The sequence below is a fragment of the Lates calcarifer genome, unplaced genomic scaffold (assembly GCF_001640805.2).
Source record: "Lates calcarifer isolate ASB-BC8 unplaced genomic scaffold, TLL_Latcal_v3 _unitig_2032_quiver_898, whole genome shotgun sequence".
Classification (NCBI taxonomy): Eukaryota; Metazoa; Chordata; class Actinopteri; family Centropomidae; genus Lates; species Lates calcarifer.
The window spans coordinates 15,092-32,789 of NW_026115932.1; the positions used below are offsets into that span (position 1 = coordinate 15,092).

General features: G+C 42.1%; 1 protein-coding gene across 48 annotated transcripts; it reads left to right on the plus strand.

The window, feature by feature from the left end:
- Positions 1–1,067: 1,067 nt before the first annotated feature.
- On the plus strand, positions 1,068–17,606 carry LOC108891814 (NACHT, LRR and PYD domains-containing protein 14). Of its 48 annotated transcripts, XM_051067809.1 has the most exons (17): positions 1,068–1,119; positions 1,688–1,853; positions 2,292–2,411; positions 2,818–2,937; positions 3,377–3,496; positions 3,936–4,055; positions 5,760–7,754; positions 8,469–8,645; positions 9,494–9,667; positions 10,012–10,185; positions 10,464–10,640; positions 11,590–11,763; positions 13,069–13,245; positions 13,916–14,089; positions 14,886–15,062; positions 15,742–15,915; positions 16,746–17,606. In XM_051067809.1, the coding sequence occupies exons 1-17, from the start codon at positions 1,110–1,112 to the stop codon at positions 16,750–16,752; spliced, it is 4,236 nt and encodes a 1,411-aa protein (XP_050923766.1). In that variant the 5' UTR covers positions 1,068–1,109; the 3' UTR covers positions 16,753–17,606. The 48 variants fall into 48 exon arrangements, with proteins under 48 accessions (XP_050923766.1, XP_050923776.1, XP_050923773.1 ...); XM_051067819.1 differs by lacking the exon at positions 14,886–15,062; XM_051067816.1 differs by lacking the exon at positions 13,916–14,089.
- The last annotated feature ends 92 nt before the right edge of the window (positions 17,607–17,698 follow it).

The following is a 17,698-nucleotide window of genomic DNA, read 5'->3' on the forward strand; positions in this document are numbered from 1 at the left end:
ATGTAGAAATATTGGAATGTATTTCATATGAAATATAAATATTTAAGAGATATACTCACCTGGCTGCAGCTCCTCAGGGCTCCTTCTGATGATGTCACACACTGTCACATGACATCAGTTCATGATGTGATTTCAAAATGGCGTCTTGGTCTGGTTACACTGAATGAGCTCTGATGACCTGTGTATCTGGGACAAAAGGCTCCTGCTTATTTCAACACTTCAGAAAAACAACAAGACATTTTTAATAGAACACAGTCGACGCTCAGAGAACAGGCCAAGAAAACTCATCTGTACTTTTACCTGCTGCTTCTATGTTTCTTTAAAGATGTGATGGTAAAATCAAAGAGTGGACCATGACACAGGCTGGAACGTTATTTTAACTTTTTATTTTAAAAAATTAATCTACATGTGAATCTACAACTGATTCTTAATCTGCTCTGAAAACAGCAGAACTGAACCCTGGTCAGATCAGACAGTAAAGAACAGGAAGTAGAGACGCTGACAGATGAAAGGACAAACCAACAGACAGAGTCTCAGTGAGACGTTGATCCACCACCAGGATCCAGAACAGCTTCACTGACAGATATTTCCCTCACTTAGTGTTTGGATGATGGAGGTGGAGAGAGCTGTCGAACACGTTGCTCCATCACCGCTACAGGTGTTTACCTGAGACCTGCTGACTGTGAGGGACACAGCACCTGATCCACATCAGACCGTTTAGGGATGATGGTGGACTGGACTCTGTGTCTGACAGTGGAGCTGTTCTCAGATCAGTTAGTTTAATTTGATCCTGATTTTTTATCAACGTAATATCCTGAAGCTTTGGCTGTTTTACAGAAAAAATCAAATAAAGGTTGAGACAAAGTTCATATAAAGTGTTACTGAACAGCTGATTAAATAAACTCCATTAAAATAAAAGGCTCGTTGTTATGGTGACAGTATTAAGCTTTTAAAAGAAAAGAATAAACAAAATAATCTAGTTTTATTTCATCTGTTCCACACTGGTCCAGTAGGTGGCGGTAATGCACCTCTTTATGCTGGTTTGCCAACCGCCGATAAATACCAACGAAGAAGAGGAAGAAACACGGAAGAAGCGGAGCGACAACGAGATGACGCAGAGTAAGTTTGACTTCTGTCACTGACTTTTTTCTCGTTATTATTTCTCTGTCACAGGGTGTAGTTTAGTCTCACGGTGACTGTAGTCTCTGAGTAATCTGTCTGACACAGAACAGAAGGTTTACCTTAAAATAACCTTTTAATTAAAAATGAAGTCGACGTTTCCGGGTCGGTAGCTAACACCGCACAAACTCAGAAAACTTTCAAGAAAGCTCTGAAATTAAATTCCCACTCGCACTTTGAGTGATTTAAAAAGTTTAAAGCGACTTTAAATGACGTGTTTAACCGTTTGTGTCCGTTATGAGCGACTGACAGTTAAACTGCGCAGATTAGAGACAGAAGACAGGGAGGAAGACTGAAAGTGAAAGTATGAAGTCAGTCCAGACGCCATTTTAACTCCAAAGCAGGAGGAGGAAACAGGACATGTGCAGGATGAGTGTTAATATCAAATCTAGAGATAATGATTAGTTTCATTATTGATTCATCTGTTTTTTCTGTTTAATCTGTCAAGTTTAGTTATTAATTTTTATATAATTAAAACCAACTGGGTGTATAAAACTCTGTGTTACAGGTTTACCTCTCAGACTGGACATGATGAATGGTTTGGAGGAAGAGGAGGACAGAGCAGAGTCTCCAGTATCCAGCTGTCTGTCCATGAAGAGTGACTGGTCCAAAGACAGACCTCCAGACCTCAGTGATGGACCTGGACCCTGGAGTCATTGGAGACCGTTTCCACAGTAAGCTGACCTGAAGATGATTCAGTTTTAATGTTGTTTAATAACCATGTAATAAACATGTTTTGTACTAACCTGGTGTAATGGACCTTTTTCACAACAGTAATGTTGACATGACACAGTGGGACAAATACAGGTGTTAACAATGACATTAATTAGGGTTCCATCCCATTTAGTTTTGGGAGAGCCAGGTTCCTGCTATTGTTCAAGTGTAAGGGGAGGATATTTTTTCAGATTTTATTCTGTTTTTTTTTAAATACTTCATACATATTTCCTGTATTTTCTTGTTGTATTATAACATAAATAATAATAATTATATATGGTCATATATATTTAAAACAAATCTATGGGTAACAGTTTTGCACAGCACTGTATGTCCTGTTATATTTGACATCTGCTCTTTACAAGTGTTAATATGTAAAATATGTGTTGTTTCCACAGACACAGAGCAGAGTCTCCAGTATCCAGCTGTCTGTCTATGAAGAGTGACTGGTCTAAAGACAGACCTCCAGACCTCAGTAATGGACCTGGACCCTGGAGTCATTGGAGACCGTTTCCACAGTAAGCTGACCTGAAGATGATTCAGTTTTAATGTTATTTAATAACCTTAATTCAGTCACTGAGTTTTTTTTTTGTTGTTGTTATTATTTTTTTAAAATTCAGTCAGGGAGGGAGATTATGAGCATAAACAGAGAGATAGAGAAGCAAGGGAAAAATGTATAATAAAAAAACGTAACTGGAGCTCAGTGCTCAGCACCACAGGACAAAACAGAGCAGCATCTGTTTGACAGGACTTTACCTTCCTGTTTCCCTCAGTGGCTCCTGGTCCACTCCACTGCAACATGAGTTAATGATCAGACACATGAACATCACTACTGTCATTATCAAATCATGATCACATGTCCTGTTATATTTGACATCTGCTCTTTACAAGTGTTAATATGTAAAATATGTGTTGTTTCCACAGAAACAGAGCAGAGTCTCCAGGATCCAGCTGTCTGTCTATGAAGAGTGACTGGTCCAAAGACAGACCTCCAGACCTCAGTGATGGACCTGGACCCTGGAGTCATTGGAGACCGTTTCCACAGTAAGCTGACCTGAAGATGATTCAGTTTTAATGTTGTTTAATAACCATGTAATAAACATGTTTTGTACTAACCTGGTGTAATGGACCTTTTTCACAACAGTAATGTTGACATGACACAGTGGGACAAATACAGGTGTTAACAATGACATTAATTAGGGTTCCATCCCATTTAGTTTTGGGAGAGCCAGGTTCCTGCTATTGTTCAAGTGTAAGGGGAGAATATTTTTTCAGATTTTATTCTGTTTTTTTAATACTTCATACATATTTCCTGTATTTTCTTGTTGTATTATAACATAAATAAAAATAATTATATATGGTCATATATATATTAAACAAATCTATTGGTGCCTAACAGTTTTGCACAGCACTGTATGTCCTGTTATATTTGACATCTGCTCTTTACAAGTGTTAATATGTAAAATATGTGTTGTTTCCTCAGACACAGAGCAGAGTCTCCAGGATCCAGCTGTCTGTCTATGAAGAGTGACTGGTCTAAAGACAGACCTCCAGACCTCAGTGATGGACCTGGACCCTGGAGTCATTGGAGACCGTTTCCACAGTAAGCTGACCTGAAGATGATTCAGTTTTAATGTTGTTTAATAACCATGTAATAAACATGTTTTGTACTAACCTGGTGTAATGGACCTTTTTCACAACAGTAATGTTGACATGACACAGTGGGACAAATACAGGTGTTAACAATGACATTAATTAGGGTTCCATCCCATTTAGTTTTGGGAGAGCCAGGTTCCTGCTATTGTTCAAGTGTAAGGGGAGAATATTTTTTCAGATTTTATTCTGTTTTTTTAATACTTCATACATATTTCCTGTATTTTCTTGTTGTATTATAACATAAATAATAATTATATATGGTCATATATATTTAAAACAAATCTATGGGTGCCATCTATGGGTAACAGTTTTGCACAGCACTGTATGTCCTGTTGATACCTGCTCTTTACAAGTGTTAATATGTAAAATATGTGTTGTTTCCACAGAAACAGAGCAGAGTCTCCAGGATCCAGCTGTCTGTCCATGAAGAGTGACTGGTCCAAAGACAGACCTCCAGACCTCAGTAATGGACCTGGACCCTGGAGTCATTGGAGACAGTTTCCACAGTAAGCTGACCTGAAGATGATTCAGTTTTAATGTTGTTTACTAACCTTAATTACAACACTGATGTTTCTGTTGTTTGAGCACTGACAGCCTTATTTCCTCCACTACAGAGAGCTGGATCACTGTTATGAAATATTGATTGTTTTTTATTCAGCCAGTGTTTTAAGTTGAGCAGCAGAGGACAGATTGTCTCTGAGGCTGAGCCCACCGTGCAGAGAAAACTCATTTCAGCTGCTCGTATCTGCGATTTTCACTCTGAGAATCGCCACCTTACCGTGGTGGAGGGGTTTGGAACGTCACCTCTCTGGCGGGGAAGCAGCCTGAGCTGGTGCGGTATCAGATAGATAGTTAGCTAGTTGGGCTCACCTCTACGCATAGCATGAGTTCTGGAACCAAATTCCTGGAGAGGGGGACTCTCCTTTTCCAGAGTTGCCCCGGGTGAGAGACATCGAGCAGGACTCATTCTCATTATGTTGCTTCCCATCGACCCAGGGTTGTAACACTGTTGTGTGTGCTTTGGCACCAAACAGCAGCATAGAGTACCTGACCTTCTTAGAGTCTCTGGGCGGTGTCCTGGAAAGAGTTGTAACTGGGGATTTTATAGTTCAACGCTTACATGGGCGACAGAGACGGAAACCAGGTCCTAATGAACCCTATGTTTGAGTATGAGGTGGTTTGTAAGGGAACTTGTTAGTAGAACACCTTGGCACAGGCTGTGTTCAGCCAGGGAGGGGAACTACCAACCCAGACTGGGGTTGTTGAACAGTGGATACAGCATTTTGAGGAACCCCTGAACCCAGTAAATACGTCTCCTGTGGAGGAGGCAGAGTCTAATGACTCGAGGGAAGCCTCACCCGTATCCTTTGCAGAGGTTGCTGAGGTAGTCAGAAAGCTGCGGCAAGGCACTGGACATTGTGGAGTTGTCTTGGTTGACATACCCCTTCAATGTGAGGAAGTCCTGGGAATTTGACCATCCAGTCTACATGTGTTTTTTGGAGAAAGCTTGTGACCGTGTCCTCTGTGGAGCCCTGTGCAGGGTACTACAGGAGTGTGGGGTACTGGGGATTCTGAAGTGAGCCATCTGGTCCATGCACAACCAAAGTGAGGGCTGTGTTCACATTCCCAAACAGTTTTCCAGTGGGTGTTGGCCTCCACCAAGGTTGTCCCTTGTTCCTGATCCTGTTTGTGATTTGTGGACAAGATCTCAAGGCACAGCCAGGGTGAGGAGAGTGTCTGGTTTAGGGACCTCAGAACTGTGCTCTGCTCTTGGCAGATGACATGGTTCTGTTGGCTTCTTCAGACCGTGACCTTCAGCAAGTGCTGGGGCAGTTTGCAGCTGAGTATGAAGTGGCTGGGATGAAGGGAGTCATCATCTCCAAGTCTGAGTCCATGGTTCTCAGCTGATAATGGTGAATTGTTCGATCTGGGTTACTGTCAACTCCAAATGAAGGAGTTCAAGTAACTTGGGGTCTTGTTCACGAGTGAGGGTAGGATGGAGTGGGAGGTGGCAGATTGGTGCGGCATCCACATTAATATGGATGCTGTACCAGACCATTGTGGTGAAGTGGGAGCTGAGCCAGAAGGCAAAGCTCTCAATTTACCAGTCTACATTCCAGCCCTCACCTATGGTTCCAAGACTTTTTTCTAAAGTCACAGTCGCATTATCTTCCACTGAACGTGTTATAATGAATGTGTTGATTCCACAGAAAGAGGAAGAGGAGTCATGTTCCTGTGGAGGAGCAGCTGTCCTGCTGTGATCTGTGTCAGGACGTCCTGAAGGATCCAGTCTCTACCAGCTGTGGACACTGGTTCTGCAGACAGTGCATCACCTCATACTGGGACCAGTCTGGTCCATCAGGAGGCTCCTCCTGTCCCCAGTGTGGACAAAGACCCAGACCAGGACCTGGACTGCAGACAGCAGATAGTGGTCTGCAGGAGGTTTTAGATGAACATAAGATCAGTCTGAGGAGGAGATGTGAACGTGTGACTGAAGGAACTGATGGAACAGGAAGTAGAACCCTCCTCAACAGGATCTACACTGAGCTCTACATCACAGAGGGACAGAGTGAAGAGGTTAATACCCAACATGAGGTGGTGCAGCTGGAGATCAAGATGGAGACCCTCCATGACACTCCAATCAGGTGCCAGGACGTCTTTAAAGCCTTACCTGAGCAACAGAGACCCATCAGAGTGGTTCTGACCAACGGCGTCGCTGGTGTTGGAAAAACCTTCTCAGTGCAGAAGTTCACTCTGGACTGGGCAGAGGGCTCGGAAAACCAAGATGTCAGTCTGCTGGTTCTGCTTTCGTTCAGGGAGCTGAACCTGATCAGAGATGAGCAGTACAGTCTTCTCACGCTGCTCCATGTTTTCCATCCAACATTACAGAAGGTCACAGCAGAGAAGCTGGCTGTCTGTAAAGTTCTGTTCATCTTTGATGGCCTGGATGAAAGCAGACTTTCACTGGATTTCAACAACAGGAAGGTTGTGTCTGACGTCACACAGAAGTCATCAGTCAACGAGCTGCTGACAAACCTCATCCAGGGGAATCTGCTTCCCTCGGCTCTGGTCTGGATAACTTCCAGACCTGCAGCGGCCAATCAGATCCCTCCTTCATGTGTTGACAGGGTAACAGAAGTACGAGGCTTCACTGACCCACAGAAGGAGGAGTACTTCAGGAGGAGATCCAGTGATGAAGAGCTGTCCAACAGAACCATCTCACACATCAAGACCTCCAGGAGCCTCCACATCATGTGTCAAATCCCAGTCTTCTGCTGGATCACTGCTACAGTTCTGGAGCACATGTTGACTACAGAGCAGAGAGGAGAGCTGCCCAAGACCATGACTGACCTGTTCTCACACTTCCTGCTGGTTCAGACAAAGAGGAAGAAGAACAAGTACCATGAGGGACATGAGACGAGTCCACAGGAGCTGACGGAGGCTGACAGGGAAGTTCTTCTGAAGCTGGGGAGGCTGGCGTTTGAACATCTGGAGAAAGGAAACATCATGTTCTACCAAGAAGACCTGGAGCAGTGTGGTCTTGATGTGACAGAGGCCTTGGTGTACTCAGGAGTTTGTACAGAGATCTTCAAAAGAGAGAGTGTGATCTTCCAGAAAACAGTCTACTGCTTTGTTCATCTGAGCGTTCAGGAGTTTCTGGCTGCAGTCTACATGTTCCACTGTTTCACCAACAGGAACACACAGGTACTGGAGGACTTCCTGGGAAACAAATATGTTGATTCAACCCTGGATGTCTTCCTGAATGAAGCAGTCAAAAAATCTCTGAGAAGTAAAAATGGCCACCTGGACCTGTTTGTTCGCTTCCTTCATGGCCTCTCTCTGGAGTCCAACCAGAGAGTCTTAGGAGGTCTGCTGGGTCAGACAGAGAACAGTCCAGAAATCATCCAGATAGCCATCAACAACCTGAAGAAGAGGAAGACCAAAGCGTCTCCTGACAGAAGCATCAACATCTTCCACTGTCTGATGGAGATGAACGAACTCTCAGTTCATCAGGAGATCCAAGAGTTCCTGAAGTCAGAGAACAGATCAGAGCAGAGACTCTCTGTGATCCAGTGCTCAGCTCTGGCCTACATGCTGCAGATGTCAGAGGAGGTTCTGGATGAGTTTGACCCAAAGACGTACAACACATCAGAGGAGGGACGACGGAGACTGATCCCAGCTGTGAGGAACTGCAGGAAGGCTCGGTGAGTCCACAGCTGATTAATGTTATTATCATGATGTAGATTAGTAATGAAATATAACATATACTGTATAAAATTCAGATCATTATTATTAAAATAGATTTCCACTTATTTAATTAAAGCATCAGTTTCAGATTGTGTGAGAGTAAAATACTGATTCTTGGTTGGTTGTGTTTATAATTAACAGATCTTTATTTATTTCTAATCATTTTTACAGTGAACAGTTTTGTATTGATCTTCCTGAGAGTGATGGAGACGACCTGTAAACCTGATCAGACTAATAAACTGGTTCTGGTTGATGTTTGATCACAACAGCATTTTATCAGTTAAATGACTTTAAACCATGGATTTATTGATGGTTCAAGTCCCAAAGGATCAGAACCTCATTGTTTTTGTCTTGTTGTGTTTTTGTAGCAGATGTTCATCAAACATCTTGTTGAGTTACAAACAGTTTTAGTTTTTCAGTCAAAGGTTGGTTTTGTTCAAAGGTGAGTATAATAAGATTTTTCTTCTTCCTGCTTCTTTTCAGTCATGAGATGTGCAAACAGAGTTGTACTGTGACCTCGAATCACTTTTTGTGTGGAATTGTGCATTGTGAGCAAAACACATGAAAATGAAATGAAAACAGGACGAGTCCAACTTTGTCATCAAATGCTTCAAGTCAATATAAAGTGTCCTCTTTGATAATAACATGTTCTATAACATGTGTCCTGACAGACTTGGTGGTTGTGGACTCTCAGAGACTCACTGTGAAGTCGTGGCCTCAGCTCTGAAGTCCAACCCCTCCCATCTGAGAGAACTGGACCTGAGTGACAACAAAGACTTGAAGGATTCAGGAGTGAAGCTGGTTTCTGCTGGACTGGAGAGTCCAAACTGCAGACTGGAGACTCTGAGGTCAGTTCACTGACTGAAGCTGTTGGAGTTTTTTTAGAAACTGAATTCAGATCATTGACTGAAGTTTGAAAGTTTGATAAATGTTCAGGATTTGACTGAACACACAGTTCAGTGTCTCCAAGAATTTTCAGCACAGAACAGCTGCACACTTGAATGAAAGACTTTATTTCTGACTTTCAGTCAATCAGTCAAACTTTATTTGTTCTTTCATACAGTTCAGTGTAATTCAGAATGTTTTAGAGAAAACTGACAGGCTGATCATATGTTGGAGCAAATGTGAACAGTGAAACAAGTTTAGTTTAAAAATATATATAATAATAATATAATAACAGTGCAATCCTCATGTGCCCATATAGACATTAAAGAGTGATTGATGTCAGTAATCAGTGTGAAGCTTTATAACCTGACTGCAGCAGCAGGAAGGATTACTGCCACCAACAACTCTGTCATCTCCATCTGACATCTGACTGTTGTTTAAGACTAAAACTGAAACTGTCCTTTAACACAATTTAATTACACAAAGCTGCTCAGAGACAAAACTCAGGAAGAAGAAGGTCATGAGATAAATAAGATAAACAGAGTTTTAGTCCAACGTGTCTGATGTGATATTGATCCTGTAGTTAGAGACTGACTGAGGTCAGCAGCAGGTTCTGAATCAGTGTTGACATGAACAGGTGGATGAATGTTGAGCTGACATTTGGATGATGTCTGTAGAAGGCTGACATTATGATGATCCACAATAATAGAAGGACAAAGTCACTCTACTCATTTTAGAGAAAAGATCATTGATTAGGACAGATCAGATTGATTATCAATGATTTGATCTCCATCTTTGATTCTTTATTCAGGTTGGAGTCCTGCAGTTTGTCAGAGATCAGCTGTTCTTCTCTGGTCTCAGCTCTGAAGTCCAACCCCTCCCATCTGACAGAACTGGACCTGAGTAACAACAAGCTGCAGGATTCAGCAGTGAAGGATCTGTGTGGTTTTCTGCAGAGTCCAGACTGTAGACTGGAGACTCTGAGGTCAGTTCACTGTCTGTTACTGTTGGAGATCTTCCTACATCTGGGTCAACATGTGTATGAGCCTGATCTGCTCCTTGGTCCTGTGCAGTGAGTCCAGGTCTCTGAGTGTCATGTGTCACTTATTGATCATCTGGTCCAGTTTGATTGATGCAGACACAGAGAGAGATGTTTCTTGTTTCCCTTCAGCTTCAGCTTGTTACTGTTGATCTTCTATCTTTAATCCACAACTGAATCTAATATAATTCATTTCTATTTGCATCTTGCTGTTGTGTGTCACCCCCCCACACACACACGTCTCAGAGGCTGATCAGTGATGTGATCTCCATCTTTGATTCTTTATTCAGGTTGAAGTCCTGTGGTTTGTCAGAGATCAGCTGTTCTTCTCTGGTCTCAGCTCTGAAGTCCAACCCCTCCCATCTGAGAGAACTGGACCTGAGGGGAAACTACCTGCAGGATTCAGATGTGAAGGATCTGACTGATCTTGTGAAGAGTCCAGACCGTGGACTGGAGACTCTGAGGTCAGTTCTCTGTCAGTGACTGAGCTTATTGAGGCTGAAACATGGGGATAATAATGATGTTGGGTCATTTCAGCCACATGAGGCAGCAGTGCACCACTACCTCAGTCTAAATAGGACTAAATGTTTTCTGCAGGTGATTTTCATTTCTCCATGCACTTTAAACAGAAGGTGCATAATGTTGTGTGTCTTCTGACTGTCATGTCTTTCTTTTGGCAGATTGGTCCATATCTGACTGGAACATTAATTATTCTTTAATCTCTGTTTTATTCTTTATTCAGGTTGGAGTCCTGCAGTTTGTCAGAGATCAGCTGTTCTTCTCTGGTCTCAGCTCTGAAGTCCAACCCCTCCCATCTGAGAGAACTGGATCTGAGCTGGAACAACAAGCTGCAGGATTCAGATGTGAAGGAGCTGTGTGGTTTACTGAGGAGTCCACACTGTAGACTGGAGACTCTGGGGTCAGACACAGTATTGTAGTTCTGTGCTGAGATTAATATGACGACAAATTACAGCCTCCAAAATAAATCAACATCCTCTCACACAGATTAGATTCAAACTGAAGATTATAATCCTGATGGAGGAGGATTTATCACAGGCCTGTTGTATTATCATACATTAGCTTTATCTAGGTGTAGCTAATAAACTGTAAAGTGAGTGATGATAAATTGAATCAGTGTGAGTCAGCAGGTCTTTCCCTGAACTGGAGAATCAGTATTTTACTGAAGGATTTGATGTGAGACTAAAAATGTGTTTGACATGTTTTGATTTCATCACTGGAGAAAAAAGCAGAAAAGAAAATCACTGAAATGTTTCTTTTTTCATCAGTGAGAAAAATAAGAGAAACAATTTCCATCTGTAACATGAGTTTAAACCATTTCCTGATTCATACATGACTCTTAGATGAAAACCAGAAAATCTAGCATGTTTGATGAGGGTTGGTGTAATGTTTGGTTTCCATAGCAGCAGTGGTTCATCAATGACTTGTTCCACCTGTTAATAATCCTGATATATCATCCTGGGTGGAGGTTTTCCTGACGCTCACAGCCATCTTTGTGACACACTGTTGTTGTAATGATGAGGTCAGTGATGTGGATGTGTGGCCTCAGCTCTGACGTACTCACACACTGTTGTTTCATGTTCCTCATGTTCAGGTTGAAGTGGACTGGATGAGTGAATGTAGAGAAAATCAAAGGACAGATTTCTCCCTTTATTAGTTGATAGAAGCTCAGCTCCTTTGTGTCTCTGACTGTTTTTAACCTGCATCCTGTTGGTTCAGGTGTTTGGAGTTTCCAGTTTCTAAACTTGTTCATTCTAAACCTTCTTCAGCTCTGAACAGATGATGAAACACTGAATGGATTCAAGCAGGAACTTTGTCTCCTAAACTCACATCTTTTATTCTTTATTCAGGTTGGAGTCCTGCAGTTTGTCAAAGATCAGCTGTTCTTCTCTGGTCTCAGCTCTGAAGTCCAACCCCTCCCATCTGACAGAACTGGACCTGAGTAACAACAAGCTGCAGGATTCAGCAGTGAAGGATCTGTGTGGTTTTCTGCAGAGTCCAGACTGTAGACTGGAGACTCTGAGGTCAGTTCACTGTCTGTTACTGTTGGAGATCTTCCTACATCTGGGTCAACATGTGTATGAGCCTGATCTGCTCCTTGGTCCTGTGCAGTGAGTCCAGGCCTCTGAGTGTCATGTGTCACTTATTGATCATCTGGTCCAGTTTGATTGATGCAGACACAGAGAGAGATGTTTCTTGTTTCCCTTCAGCTTCAGCTTTTCTCTGTCTCAGCCCTGTTTCCTCCCCTGACTCACTCTGTGTCTCTGATGAGTTTGAAGATGAAGCCCAGGAATCCTCCACACTCTGCTGATTCTTTACAGCTTCATCCTCCAGCCCTGACTCGTGCACTGAGAGCACCACGTGCACACTCCCATCAAACACAACATGATTCCTGGTGAAGTGTTGAAGACGTGTAGATGTAGATACATGGTCTCCATCTCTTTCAGAGACTGCAGTGTAGAAGCAAACTGCAGCTGAAGCTCTGATTGATCAGCTCACTGTTGATGTTAAAGCCTGTTCCTTCACAGTGAGGACGAATGAAGCCACTGATGAGTTCATTCAGATGAGCTCCATGAATGATCAGCCTCTGCTGTCTGAACACTGCTGTTCTCTGACTGACACTTTATCCATCTGTGCTCTTCATCAACACATTTCATCATTGATACATCAGGCTTTTATTCCAAGTGACAGCTGCTGTCGTCTTTTCTGGGAAGGTTTTAGACGCACTTGTTTCTTCATTTTCAGATGATAAAGTTCCTGCTGAAAGCTCAGCCAGGAAGTGTCAGAGCACGTCACATGACTCATCTGAACAAATCACGTTGTCAGAGATGGACAGCAGCCAATGAGATGTTGTGCTGAATCATCAACCCTCCTGTGTATTTTCAGGCTTTGTTGCTGATCCAGATGAAATGTTTGTCTGTGATAACACTTCAGGAGAGAGAGCTTTACAACCATCCCACACATGACCTGCTGCAGACAGCAGACACAGTGCTGCATGCTGCAGGAGAACAACAACTGCTGGGACAAACTGTAGATAGAGAAACACTCAGCTGTGGATTTCTGACCTTTTCTTTCCACTAGTCTGAAGTCAAACATGTTCTAGAAGCAAAAAGCCCCAAATCTCCAAACTGACCAGTGATGAACGAACTGTTTCTGTCTGATATGACTCAAGTTATTATTATTATTGTTGTTGTTTATTGTTCAGCAGGAATCATGTTGACATTTCAGCTGAGCATTTTCCAAAGTATTCTATTAAATCCATCTGTAATTTGAAATAGTTTGTATCTGATTATCAATGATTTGATCTCCATCTTTTATTCTTTATTCAGGTTGAGGAACTGCAGTTTGTCAAAGATCAGCTGTTCTTCTCTGGTCTCAGCTCTGAAGTCCAACCCCTCCCATCTGAGAGACCTGGACCTGAGTAAGAACATTAACCTGCAGGATCCACGAGTGAAGGAGCTGTGTGGTTTTCTGCAGAGTCCAGACTGTAGACTGGAGACTCTGAGGTCAGTTCACTGTCTGTTACTGTTGGAGATCTTCTGTCTTTAATCCACAACTGAAGCTCATTTATCTTCACAGAACTTGAATCCATTGATTTAGAATGAATGACATGTTAAATAGTGGTTGTTCCATATTGTCAGTTGTTCTGATCTCACACTGAGAATTATTCCTTCAGGTTCAGTTCATGTCAGTCAGTTGTCATCAATAATGTCTGTTCACTTCAATCAAACCTTCACCACTCACACACTGGTATTTCTCCCAGTCAGAGGACTCATGTTTTCTAAATACACTGTAGAAAATGTCCAGTGGTCGTTGGTCACAACAACAAACAGAAGATCCTCACAGCTGATATTTGGACAAAGAACATGAAGAAAAAACTCTTGTTGTTTTCTGTTTCAGTTGATTTCAGTGAATCATCAGGACTAATGTCTGTTTGATCAAACTGTGTCTGTGTGTGTTTGACCTTTAACACAAGTCACACAACTGAGCTGAATTTACTTGTTAAATGTGTTTCACTGCATTAACTGCAACTCATTATTATTATTATTATTATTATTATTATTATTATTATTATTATTATTATTATTATTATTATTGTTGTTGTTGTTATTTTTCATTGATCAGGACAGATCAGATTATCAATGATTTGATCTCCATCTTTGATTCTTTATTCAGGTTGAAGAACTGCAGTTTGTCAGAGATCAGCTGTTCTTCTCTGGTCTCAGCTCTGAAGTCCAACCCCTCCCATCTGAGAGACCTGGACCTGAGTGACAACAAGCTGCAGGATTCAGGAGTGAAGGATCTGTGTGGTTTTCTGCAGAGTCCAGACTGTAGACTGGAGACTCTGAGGTCAGACTCCATATTTTCTTTGTGTGCTGAGATGAATGTGATGGTAAAGTTGTGTTGACTCTAACCTGCAGACATCAGGCTCATATTATACTGATCCACACTGAGGATCTTAAAGGTAAAGTCAGTTTTCTTCTTCTGTGGTTTAGTCCAGTGACTGTGGCAGAGAAATGCTGAGCTACAGATTTCAAACTTTAATAGAAGAAGAAAAACCCTTCACTGTTTAAATCCCATCAGACTGTTTTCCACTCTGACATGAACAAATGTATCTTCAGTATTTTCTTGTTCCAACACGACATCAAGTGATGAGACTGAAGAGAAACTGACTGAGAGATTCAGACCAAACTCACCATGTTTGTTCAATGTGGTCTCCACTGCAGGAAGTGACAATGTTGGAGATTTAGTTTGAATCATTGGTCGACTTTTCTCCACAGTTCAGTCTGACATGTTTGTTCTCTTTGAAAACTCGAGGATCTTTAGTTGAATCTCAGATAAATGTGTCTGCACAGCCTGAGTTTGTAGATGGAGCCTGTGGTGGAGCTGCAGAGTTTAAGAGCTGAAGTCACTACGTCTTTATTGAAGCAGCAGCATGTTGTCATTAATATTAATGAGAGCTGTTTTTCTCTTTGTGTCTCTGACTGTTTTTAAGCTGCATCCTGTTGGTTCAGGTGTTTGGAGTTTCCAGTTTCTAAACTTGTTCATTCTAAACCTTCTTCAGCTCTGAACAGATGATGAAACACTGAATGGATTCAAGCAGGAACTTTGTCTCCTAAACTCACATCTTTGATTCTTTATTCAGGTTGGAGTCCTGCAGTTTGTCAGAGATCAGCTGTTCTTCTCTGGTCTCAGCTCTGAAGTCCAACCCCTCCCATCTGAGAGACCTGGACCTGAGTAAGAACTGGAAGCTGCAGGATTCAGGAGTGAAGGATCTGTGTGGTTTTCTGCAGAGTCCAGACTGTAGACTGGAGACTCTGAGGTCAGTTCACTGTCTGTTACTGTTGGAGATCTTCTGTCTTTAATCCACAACTGAAGCTCATTTATCTTCACAGAACTTGAATCCATTGATTTAGAATGAATGACATGTTAAATAGTGGTTGTTCCATATTGTCAGTTGTTCTGATCTCACACTGAGAATTATTCCTTCAGGTTCAGTTCATGTCAGTCAGTTGTCATCAATAATGTCTGTTCACTTCAATCAAACCTTCACCACTCACACACTGGTATTTCTCCCAGTCAGAGGACTCATGTTTTCTAAATACACTGTAGAAAATGTCCAGTGGTCGTTGGTCACAACAACAAACAGAAGATCCTCACAGCTGATATTTGGACAAAGAACATGAAGAAAAAACTCTTGTTGTTTTCTGTTTCAGTTGATTTCAGTGAATCATCAGGACTAATGTCTGTTTGATCAAACTGTGTCTGTGTGTGTTTGACCTTTAACACAAGTCACACAACTGAGCTGAATTTACTTGTTAAATGTGTTTCACTGCATTAACTGCAACTCATCATTATTATTGTTGTTCTTGTTATTATTATTTATTTATTTTTTATTTTATTTTTTTTTAAATTTAATTAATTAATTTATTTTTTTCCCATTGATCAGGACAGATCAGATTGATCAATGATTTGATCTCCATCTTTTATTCTTTATTCAGGTTGGAGTCCTGCAGTTTGTCAGAGATCAGCTGTTCTTCTCTGGTCTCAGCTCTGAAGTCCAACCCCTCCCATCTGAGAGAACTGGACCTGAGCTACAACAACCTGCAGGATTCAGCAGTGAAGCCTCTCCATGATCTTGTGGAGGACCCAGACTACAGACTGCAGACTGTGGGGTCAGTATCTGGAGTCAGTCCATGCTGCTTCCATCAGTATTGTCCTAAACACAGTTAGTATCAGAGCAGAGATCCAGTGTTTCCTGTAAAGCTGGGACCTTCTCAGTGGCTGCTTTCCTCAGTGAAGCTGTGAGAGGAGAATGGTGACAGGCTTCAGGATTGGACAGAAAGACAGAGAGACAGAGAACAGTCAGCCAATCAGATCAGCCAGAAGCTGGTTGTGATGATGTGTTTGAGTTGATGTGAAGACGACTGTTGTTGTTGATGTGTTGAGGAAATAAAGCTGGATTCCAGCTGACAGCCTCACAGCATGTATAGAGACAGTGGTCCTCATTCATCAAACTGTGGAAGCAGCAGATCTGATCTGACACTGTTTGTTGTCTCATTTCAACACTGAACAACTGAGGAGTTTGATGTTTGTCACAGCTCTGAGATCAGTGTGACTGAAGCCTGCAGATCAGACGTCCACGAGCCACACACACACACACAGTGACTGTGAAATGTGACAGAGGAGTTGAGCTGTAACAACAGTGAATCCATCACTAAAGTGTTGATGACTCAGCACTTTGTTTCCTCTGTGGACTGAGTGAAATGTGCAGAGGAAACAGACTTGATGCTAAAAGTCTGTGCAGGTCTCAGTGTGTTCACTCCAATCTGTTAACATGAGAGCTGAGAGGAAGCTGGCTCTGCTCCACAGCTGCTCCACTGCTGCTCTGAACAGGACTGAACAGGACTGAAGTCCCTGCTGCTCTTTATACTGGATGTGCTGATGAAGAGTCTCTGTAAACACTGATCCACCTCCTCTCTGCTCTGTCTCTCTCTCTCTGCAGGAAGTGAGGATGAGCTGAGTCCTGATGATCCAGATGTTGAAGCAGCAGCAGCAGCAGCTTGTGTGTAGAGAGGCTCTGACTGGACCATGTTACTGGGAGGTAGAGTGGAGAGGAGAGCTTCATCCAGCAGTGACTGACAGAGGAATCAGAAGAAGCAGTCTGAACTGATCTGAGAACAGCTCCACTGTCAGACACAGAGTCCAGTCCACCATCATCCCTGTGTGTTCCTCTGGATCTGACAGAGCAGCATCAGTGTGTCTGGATGCTGCAGCTTCAGCAGAGTCTCAGGTTTTATCTGTTGGTATGTTGATGTTAAGGAGTGTGTGTGTTGTGAGACAGACTTTAACTATATTCATCTGTTCATTATGATGTGTCATTGATTTAATCCTTTAATGATCATTTACTCTCTTCATGGACAATAATGTTTTTAAATGAACTTTCTGATCTTATGTTTCAGCTGTTTAAGTCTGTGATGGAGACACAGACTGAACCAGTCACTTCACTTCATCTTTGGTGTTTTTATAGCCGCATGTTCTATTCACTCATTTAACAGACGCTTTTATCCAAAGTGAAAACACTGAAGCTTCAGAGCAGAGAACTGTAGATGGAGGATCAGTGAGATCTGGAGGGAACATTAGATTTACAGACACAGCTACGATGAGTAAAAGAAAAGGTTTTTGGTATTTAGCTGTAACATCCTCAGACCTGTCTGTCTGTCTGTGTCTGTCTGTGTCTGTCTGTAAAGGTTGTTTCTGCAGTAACAGGTTTTACTGAGGAGATCAGAGACACAGTCATTTACTTTCTGAGCTTCTTCACTGATGTTGGTGATAAAATGATGATAAAAATAAAGTTTTGATTTCACGTCTGATTGAATTTGTTCTCACAGAAACACTTTGTTTTAAACTTCAGCTGCTGAAACGTTTCAGGTTTGAGTTTTTTGTGTCTCGTGTTTC